The following is a 10,239-nucleotide window of genomic DNA, read 5'->3' as shown; positions in this document are numbered from 1 at the left end:
TCAACGTTTTACGTTTGGGCATTATTAACTGTTGTGAGACAACGAGATCTTGCAGATCTCGTATTACAGGATTTCCCGATGTCATTATTAAACTTCGCTTCGTTCCTGTATGCTTGTCTGATTCCTGCAAGTAACGTTGTGCAGGAAACAAATAAAGGTTCGTAATGGGAGGTAATCGTACAGGCGGACACAAGCAATTCGACTCATCCCAACTCAAAAACCGCAATTGTCCGAAATGAAATACCGCGATAAATCGGAACACAATAGGTTGCCCACGATAGGTCGAAAACCGCGATATTAGATCCCGTGATATTTGAGGGTTCACTGTATTTAAATTGGAAACGATCAAATCCAAGACAGAGTCAACAAGACAACAACAAGACAGAGTCAAGCTAATGCAGTTGATGGTTGCGATACAAGACTGTCAAGAACACAGCGAGGAATAACAGGCCAATAAAAGTCATTGCCGGTTGATAGTGACTGTTCATTCACAAGGCAAGAGTGTCAATGGTGATCCTGAAGTCATTGGATTTATTAATGGTGAAATGAAACCATCAATCACGTAACCACGAGTGGCAGGATACAAAAGTCATTGCAAGTTAATGGTGTTGGATAAAGGAACACACTCTGCTTATAAATACAGTATTGGCAATATAACCCAGACCCCCCCCCCCCAAAAAAAAAATGTTGACACAGCTAAAAGAAATAGCGCTGCTGTGACATCACCAATCACTTCCTGGAACTCCACCTGCCTTGTCCAACACCAAAGGTGGACGGAGGTTATGTTTTCACCACTGTCTGTCACTGTATGTCTGTCTATCTACAGTAGTCAATTTATGATCGAGGAACAACTTAATTTCACTTGAATGTTCCATTTTGAACACGAGTTGGTACACAAACCTTCAGTTTTGCAGTACCTTTGTTCTTTAGTTGCCAAATTTTATGGAATCTTGTCCTGAGTGCACATACACACACAGGAGTAAGGTGATTTTTTTTTAATCTGCTTGTCTGTCTGGAAGTCAAACAAAATTGAAAATTATTCTAAATAGAAAACGTACTATGTTTTAGCAACGTCATAAGGACCCAAATCGGCACGAAGAGCTAATTTTAACGTGTTAAATATGGCGGTGTAAAAGACGGTGCATCAATGGTGATAAACTTCCAATTCATTGCTTAATTTATTTATTTATTTTTCTCCAGCCTTTAAAGCCTTTATTTAATTTCAATTGAATTATATACTTGAACACTGAAGAACTCTCTAATTTGAACACGTTTCAGGATTATGGGTTTATTTAAAAAGATGTAGTTTCCAGTGTCAGCGGGGTAATGAATGCAGATGAGTGCTTGTTCTGAATCAGTTTTATTCATCCGTCGAAGAAGTGGGCAAACCCATGTGTATGAGAAAAAAAAAAGAAAAAATAACCAAACCAAAAACCTGCAACATACATCAACGCAGTTTGGCAGGATATGCCAATATAGATACGTTTAACAGTAAATAAATTACAGTTCAAATCAATTGCAGTTCAAGAAAAAACAGAATGCCAGATAACAGTTTATTGTTATTGACATGGAAAAGTATTAGATTGTCAATCAATAATGTCATCATTCTCACCACTCTGAACATTAAATGGAATATACATGAACTGTAATTTGTTATTCTTTAACATCAGTTGCATTCAAACCCTTACTTATCCAATGGAGTTTGCTATAAACTTGAGTTCTAAATGTGCAGAGAGATGACGTATGAGGAATGGCGAAATAACATGACAAACTAAGTTCACAATTATAGTGGAATTTGGTCGTACTCCATCTAGAGAGATTATTTGGGAAAAATGGCTGCCCATTCAAACGTGTACACAATGATAGGTTTATAAACTACTATAGAGTGAAGTCGTAAGCATTTAAAAGCCATACCTTTTATTCTCGAGCGTTTTCTGAACTACCAAGATTTAAAAAGATGCCAAAATACATCGCTATTACACCACATCGGGAGATTGTTAAAATGCTAATTTGTACTTCTTTTGTTTCTTCCCCTCTCAAAACGAAGTAAACCTGCAGCCCAAACTATCTCAATAACTGCTGAAGCCATGATGGTAATTCCAACGTGAGGAAGTTACTTTGTCTTTTGGCCCATAAGGTGCAGATTCTACAGGAACTCAAACCAAATGATGGACTCAAACACAAGGTGTTTGCCTTAGAAATGCTCAGTCGCATAGAGGATGACGAAGATTACCTGAAAAAGGTCATGTTCACAGACGAAGCTTACTTTCATGTATCAAGGAAGGTCAATCGACATAATGTGAGGATCTGGGGCTCTGAAAACCTCCACGTGGTCATTGAACACATACACAACAGTCCAAAGGTCAATGTGTGGTGTGGTCTTCTCCATGACCGCTTGGTGGGTCCGTTTTTCTTTGCAGAGGATACAGTGACCTCAACAATTTACATGAACATGTTTGAAGGATTCGCCTTCCCACAGATTAAAGACCTGCAACCTGATATCATTTTTCAACAGGACGGCGCTCCCCCTCATTGGGCCTTAGTCGTTCGAGCCTTTCTGAATGAAAACTTTCCAGGTTGCTGGATTGGATGAGACAGACCAACTGCCTGGCCCCATGATCACCAGACATGACCCCCCCCCCCCCACTTGATTTTTTTTTTCCTGTGAGGGTTTGTCAAAGATGTTAACAACACCAAGGTGGCAGACCTGCAGGATCTTCATTCCAAGATCACAGCTGCATGCGCACTGTTGGATGCAAACATGCTTAGCTGAATATGGCAAGAACTCGTTTACTGCCTTGATGTCCTGTGTGTGACAAACGGAGCTCACATTGAAGTGTATTGATGGTGTACACAAAACCTTATGAGTTTCTGCATCAGATAAACCAAGGGGTATAGTTGTATTATTTGTTGTTCTAAATATACAGTATGAACAACCAAAGTTGTCCAGGTCTTTTTGGAACACCCCTGTATTCACCAAAACTCAAACTTCTAATGCAAAAACGTAACTATCGTACAAAATGATCATTGGGATTTTTTGCGGTGATTATAATGGTGCATAGCAGGCCGTCTTGCAAGAGCGCAACTAATTTTTTTTTTTTTGTATAAATTGTTAAGGTTCCGATGAGAGCTAACACAAACCCCCAATAAGGGGGGGGGCAGGATACAAGAGGGGCGAGAAGGGGAAGGACAAATTGTGGGGCACAGAGACATTAGAAGATCGATGGAAGGGAGAGGGATGGGGCGGGGAACACGGGGTATACAATATTGTTACGAATTTGGGAATTTGATTGCACACAACATACAGGTTCCTTTAGTCAGCTATGTCGATAAGTGCTTGTTCCCAAGATAGATCACCTTTCATTGTTTAAATGTTCAGAAATCGATTAGATGTGCTACGGATTGATTTAATAGTTAGGGAACGAACAATGGAGACATCCCTCCCCCTCTTCTGTGAAGAGCAAGAAGAAACCTGCCGTCCCATGACTCATGATGTCAACAACTCCCTCCCTCCCGTGGTTGAGCGGGGGGCATGGATCACGAGTCGTGAGTCATGCCGGGAGTGTGGGAAGGGCGGAGAAGAATAAGGACGAGATCCTTTCTTTGTTCTTGGTTAGTAAGCTTTTTGCTTCAGCAGAGAGTAGTCGTTCAGCAGACCTTCGGGTCCTGTTTGACTTGGGTTAGGGTTGAGGCCTTCGGAAGCTTTTTGCTTCGGCTGGCTCAGTGAGCTTCGGCTGCGGCCTGGCTCGAGAGGAGGCTTTTTGCTTTGATGGTTCCATGAGCTTCGGCTTCTACTTGGCTCGGGAGAGCTTTTTGCTTCGAGCTGCTTTGCTTGGAAGGAAGTTAAGCCGGTCGCTCGGCTCAAGCTGCGAATGGTGGCTTCTTCTTCTTGGTTCGTGGAGCTCTTTGTTCTCCATTTTGGCTCCCGGCTTGGTGCAACTCATCGACCACTTTGTGGAGGTGGTTCCTCGGGGAAGCGATGCATCGACGGGAAGGATCTGCGCCTCGTCTCACCAGCACGTGTTGAGAAGCGCAGGAGGTGGTTCCGAGGGGAAGCGACGCATCGACGGGAAGGATCGGCGCCTCGTCTCACCAGCACGTGTTGAGAAGCGCAGGAGGTGGTTCCGAGGGGAAGCGACGCATTGACGGGAAGGATCGGCGCCTTGTCTCACCAGCACGTGTTGAGAAGCGCGGGAGGATTCGCGGGAGCTCGGGAAGGTTCGTGGCTCACGGCGATTAGATCCAGCTCACTCTCGCTGGAGTCCGGGTCCGAACAACTTGAAGACCACACAAGGTGGAGAGGTTTGAGATCGGCTCTGGGTTTCAGATCACCTGTCCTCCGAGCTGGAGCTCGTTATTAAAGGCCTCTGCCACCATTTCTTGTGTGTGTGTGTGTGTGTGTGTGTGTGTGTGTGTGTGTGTGTGTGTGTGTGTGTGTGTGTGTGTGTGTGTGTGTGTGTGTGTGTGTGTGTGTGTGTGTGTGTGTGTGTGTGTGTGTGTGTGTGTGTGTGTGTGTGTGCGCGCGCGTGTGTCCGTGGGCCCGTCTAATAAGTAGGAACTGCTGTTAAGTGCAAGTGACTATACATAATAAGTAGACGGTTGTAGTTCTTTTGTCGTGCTTTTGTTGCTTGTATAATTGCATACGTGTTTTGCCTTGTTTAATTGCATACTTGCTTTATTATAATAAATGTCCTTGTGTGAATGTAAACCTGTTCGTTGCGTCCATTCCCTCATTGAACTGCTCCATCTTGCACTCGGAATATAGTTGGTTTTTAAATAGCTGATAAATAGAATCGGGTCCGGCGAGGTCTGGCGATAATACCCGCTCGGTTATCCCATAACGGAACGGACCGCTTAAGCGGTTCGTGTCCAAGCAGGCCTTCGCCGAGGTACGGTCCCTCGGTAGGTTACCCGCGCGGGTACTTAGGTATATCGATATTCGGCGATTGACCCTATTTCACGCCGGTAGAATACGGACTGGGCCGTGGTGGGATTAAAACCCACCCTTGACTGAAATTTCTAGCATTGTTCCAGAAAGTCACGACTGGATTGTCCGTTTGGTGGGTGAAGCGACCACTATTGGTTAGACACGGTCGTTCACGCGCCGGGCGGGCGCGAATTCTACAACAATATGTACACGACAGGGACTTTCAGGAAGGAAGGTAGGGAATTTGAAGGAGGTCCGGTTGAGGTGTATTAACGGGGGTAGAAAAGATCATGGTTTTGGATGGGGGATGATAAGAGGTGGTGGTGAACAGCTGTTTTGAAGGCCTGGAGGAAAGAATGAGATTGAAGAGTGTGGGAGTTTTTTTTTTCCAAAGGTGGGGAAAAACAAGAATAAAAGAGTGAATGTGAGCAGTGATTCATGATTTTGGTAGTTTTACCAGAAGGGGGCTGCTGGCGGACCTTGAGCACCCTGCAGAAATATAGGGGAGGGGAGGGGGAGCATATCGCAGACAGAGCGCGGGGGGGGGGGGCGGGGGGGGGGAGGGAGGTGAGACCGGAGAGGAGAAGGTAGAAGACAGAAAGACCACCGACCTGCCTGCGGTGAGAGAGTGAGAGGCCCAAAGACTCAACCTCACTGCGGGAGATACCAATAATCCTAAATGCCTTGGATTCCACAGCGTGAAGCCGAGAAAGGTGAGAGGTAGGAGCCCCAGCCCAGAGGAGAGAGCAGTACTCCATCAGGCTGCGGACGAAAGCTTTGTATGTGGTCAGGAGCTCAGGTGGGCCAAGGAAGGGCTTTGCACGACGGAGGATTCCCAGTTGGCGACTGGATTTGGACGCCAGGTTGGAAATGTGAATGACAGCAAACATTGAAACCACTGATTATTCTGAGCAAATCTGGTGTATACCATTAATGTATTCATAAAGTCCTTCACACCAGTAATAACACGTCGTTTTTAATCAAGGCACAGCAGATGGCCAAGTCACTGAAATTGAACACCATAATCATTCTCATCTGTGAAAAATACTCCAATTTCTCTCTTTACTCCACAAACAACAACAACCCATATGCATGCACATCCCAATCTCAGAGTGTTGAGGCTCTTAGGACAACTTGTGAATGCTTTGTGGTAAGAATAGATCCTTTCCAGGTGATCACTCGGTCACATGTTGAAGAACTTTCCACCAATCAAACCCGCACCAGTGAGAACAACGCCACAAGGTTTCACTCACTTCACCAAGCTGCTGATTGTTGTGTATTTTTACGCGGTGAAGCTGCTTCAATATTTGACTATTTCCTTCCTTCTGTCCATCCTCCTGTCAAAAATGAAGAAGAAGCACCTCCCAACCCAAATGTGTTCGGGTGAACACCTTTTCACCATTTTTAAACCACTCAACCCACCCATTCCGCATGCACGCCTTGAAGGGCACAATCAAGGCCACATCCTGGGGCTGCAAAATGCTCGTTAGCCGTTTCGGGATCCGCATACACTCGTTGCTGTATGAATTATTCAGGTAATTCATGATATCACCACACATATTCATCCCATACTGGTGCATAAACCGGAGACTTTTGGAGTTGTTGAAGTCGCTGACACGTTGTGACCAAACCTTCTTAAAAAGCTCGGTAATCAGATCGAGGTTCATTAAACCCTTATCCACAACCGACATGATAACATTGCATGGTAGCTGGACAGGCAGAATGTTCTGAAGGCCCTTGAAAATGATGAATGCAGGCAGCATCTTGCCGGACAGAGAGGTGCACAACACCACCGTGAGTCGACGTTCGGAAGACCCAGAACCCGCAATCTCCATGGTTTTGGCGCCTTTGATCTCTATCGTGTGGCCGCAACACATATCGAAAGAACATGGTGTTTCATCCATGTTGAATTCTTGATCGGCAGTGTATGCAGTCATCCAACCAGGCACAGCGTCCAGAAACTCGATCACATTGCATTGTTCTTCTTTGCTGGAAAAGCAGCGCTGTTGGGAGACTTTGGTGCAGGCACGTCATCCGAGATTATGTCGTTTCATGAAATGCCAGATCCAACCAATACTCGCCATGAAGTCGTGGCGCAACTTCTCGCAATTCAACTTCAATGCTTTATCCACGATGTTCTTGCATGTAACACGGTGCTTCAAATTTCGTTGAGACCTGACAGATTCAATGAGATCCTTCTCAAGATTCTTTGAACTTGACCACACGGTGCTTCGAGTCCGAGCGTTTCCTTTTGGCCTTGTTTGTTAATGACCGCAAACGCTTTTCAGTATGCATCTACGTCTGCAAAGTTTTCCGGCCATTCATAAACTCATCAGAAGTGCTCTTGTAATTGTTCTTTAATTCGTGCCATCAATCAATCGAACGAAGTTTAAAAACTCCATTGAGTAGCTTTTGTGTGGGTGTTTTCCAACGTTTAATCCATGAGTCTGGTCAGCCATTGTCGAGAACAGAAAAAACTTCTGGAGGAAGGAAAAAAACTTCTGAAGGAAGGAAAAAAACTTCTGGAGGAAGGAAAAAAAAACTTCTGGAGGAAGGAAAAAAAAAACTTCTGGAGGAAGGAAAAAAAAAAAACTTCCAGAGGAAGGAAAAAACTTCTGGAGGAAGGAAAAAAACTTCCAGAGGAAGGAAAATTTCAAAAATGCGAATCCTCCACCTCGCTTAATCCCCATGGGGGCATTGGTGAGGTAGTACGGTAATTCTAAAGGGAAATTCTAAATGGTTTTAAAGGGTAGTTCGGGGGGTTCTAGGGGATTTAAAAGGGTAACTCTAATGGGTTTCGTTCATTTCTAGACCTTGCTTATTTCATATCGAAAATACCAAACTGAATTGCTTCCTCAGGACACAGGTGTGATTTTTTTTTTTTTTTTAATATTTTTATTTTTTTAACGGTTAATGTGCGATTTCAACCAGGGAACCATTCCAAGCAACGTTTTTACTGATTCCATCACACATTGCTGATTAGTTCCTGTCCGAGTTACTTTGTTTGAATATTGAGGTGATGGAATACCGCTGTTGCTGCATATATGTGTTATTTTACTATGGATTAGCCTGGTGTTGGCTCAGTGGTTAGGGTAGCGGCTTGGGATCCAAGGGTCCTGAGTTCAAGCCCGTTGGCCACTGAATTAATACACACAAGGGGGTTGACTCAGCCTGTCATCCTTCCGAGGTTGGCAAATTGAGTACCAGCTTGCTGGGATAATTGAGCCATTTGAGTATCCTGCGATGGAGTGGTGACCTGTCCAGGATTGTGCCCAACAGCCCAGGAAACTGCTTCGGCAGCACCGACACTCTCTGCAGAGAGTATGGTTCCAATTATTATCCCCTGCCAACCAACAAAGTTGGCGGGGGATATAGAAATGGGTTCCGTCCGTCCGTCCGTCTGTCCGTCTGTCACATTTCGTTTCCGGAGATTAACTACAAATCCCCTCAAGATATATTTACGAAATTTGGTACACATATCAAGCAAGTGGTGAACTGGTGCCTTTTGATATTTTCTTATTGATAGGTCACATGGTTTGGCAGCCATGTTGGATTCAAGAAAAATATTAAATAATGTTTTCTCTGGAATCACATAACCTAACGAAGCGAAAATTTGCAACTATCATCTTCCATCATGTCTGCATACATAGTAAAAATTATGATGTCACAAGTCACATGGTTTGGCGGCCATCTTGAATAGAAAAACACATCTCATCCGATTAACACGAAACTTCACACACTTATTCCACTGGAGGATTGGAGGCAAAATCAAAATTTATGATGTCACAGGTCTCATGGTTCGTCAGCCATCTTGGATTGAAAATTAATAAATTTAAAAAATCTTCTTCTCCAGAACGTCTGGACAGATTGAGGCAAAATTTCACATACACTGTCCCCAACACATCCTTTCAGAAGTTTGTTAATTTTTAATTGATAGGTCACATGGTTCGGCGGCCATATTGAATTTACCCTAAAACCTTCAAACATATTCTTCTCCAGAACGGCTGGTCAGATCAAGGGGAAACTTCACATACATATTACACACGCTTTGGGAATATAAGTTTGTTAATCCTCATTTATTATTTTTATTATTACTATGGATTACATTATTCTTCAGAGAAGATGTTAGACTGCTCTTTTGATAACTACAATAAATCGTCGAACAACCAAAATCATGAAGGAACACATAAAGTCACAAGATTGTTCTAATATTTTATTGATCATGTGTACAATGTCATCACAAAGTGTACACAGCATATTTTGCTATGGCTTTGGGGTCTCTGGGCAAACCACATTTCTAAGTTGGCCTCCAAAGCCAGATGCCGACTGGGCATTCTCCATTGTGCAAAGTCCTTCCTCACACACATAAGCTCCTATCAACCTACAAAGTTTTCATCTGCAGTGTGATTGAGTACTGCTCTTCCCTCTGGGCTGGCTTCCCTGCCTCACATCTTGCTTAGCTTGATGCCATGAAAATCATGGTTTTCAAGATCATTGGAATCTCTCATGATGAAGCTGAGTCCATGGGCCCATCACTTTGCCATCACCAACAGGTCGGTGGTCCCTGTCTTCTTCTGCCTCATTTCTGGTCTTGCACTCTCTTCCCTCTCTGTACTTTGTCCCCTCGCCCCACCAGGTATCTGAAGGACACCAGAAACCCCCTCCTAGTGAACTTGCCTAAATCCAGAACCACTGCTCACCTCCACTGATTTCTTCTTCTTTTTTCCTGCCTGTGGAACCACCTTCCACACTCTTTTCATTCTCATTCTTCCCTCCAGGTCTTCAAGACAGCTGTTCACCATTATCTCATGTCATCTCCCATCCAAAACCATAATCTTTTTTTTTATACCTGTTGATCACCCCTTAGCCCTCACCCTTCCAAAATTTTTGCTGATGTATCCATCTTGTTCACCCCTTGTGTTCTCCCCCGACCCCTCATCGTTACCTGCATCCATTGCTTGTCCATCCCCATCTTTCTCCCTCCATCCTGCTGTTGGTATTTCCCCTTTCTCCTGCTGTCCCCATTGTTGTTATGTGTCCGAGCTCTTCCACGAGCCTTGACCAAGTATTAAAAAAAGTCCTTGATAATAAAGAGCACTAAAAATTGCACTTTGTACCATCAGATACCGAAGTGGAATACGTGGACACATGAAGGGTATGGTTCTTGATCTGCTACGTCAGTACCTTAAGGTGGAGATGCAATTCCAGCAAGGTATGATTTACGGGCAGCCTCCATGTGTTCTCTGTCTACAGGTAACCATGCATGGACATGACGGATTAAATGTTATCCATCAAAATGATACTCTGGCAAG

General features: G+C 44.1%; 1 protein-coding gene across 3 annotated transcripts in view; it reads left to right on the top strand.

The window, feature by feature from the left end:
* Nucleotides 1-10,239, top strand: part of ACACA (acetyl-CoA carboxylase alpha) — a 355,968-nt gene that overhangs the window by 126,312 nt on the left and 219,417 nt on the right. For all 3 annotated transcript variants that reach the window (XM_085879260.1, XM_085879257.1, XM_085879259.1), the window contains exon 23: nt 10,051-10,139. In XM_085879260.1, coding sequence (XP_085735386.1) covers nt 10,051-10,139 — 89 coding nt within the window. The remainder of the gene's footprint in view (nt 1-10,050; nt 10,140-10,239) is intronic.

The sequence above is a fragment of the Eptatretus burgeri genome, chromosome 4 (assembly GCF_056783735.1).
Source record: "Eptatretus burgeri isolate ZD-2024b chromosome 4, Ebu_testis_v1, whole genome shotgun sequence".
Lineage (NCBI taxonomy): Eukaryota > Metazoa > Chordata > Myxini > Myxiniformes > Myxinidae > Eptatretus > Eptatretus burgeri.
The sequence above is the reverse complement of the archived record's forward strand: the minus strand, read 5'-3'. Positions and strand labels throughout refer to the sequence as shown.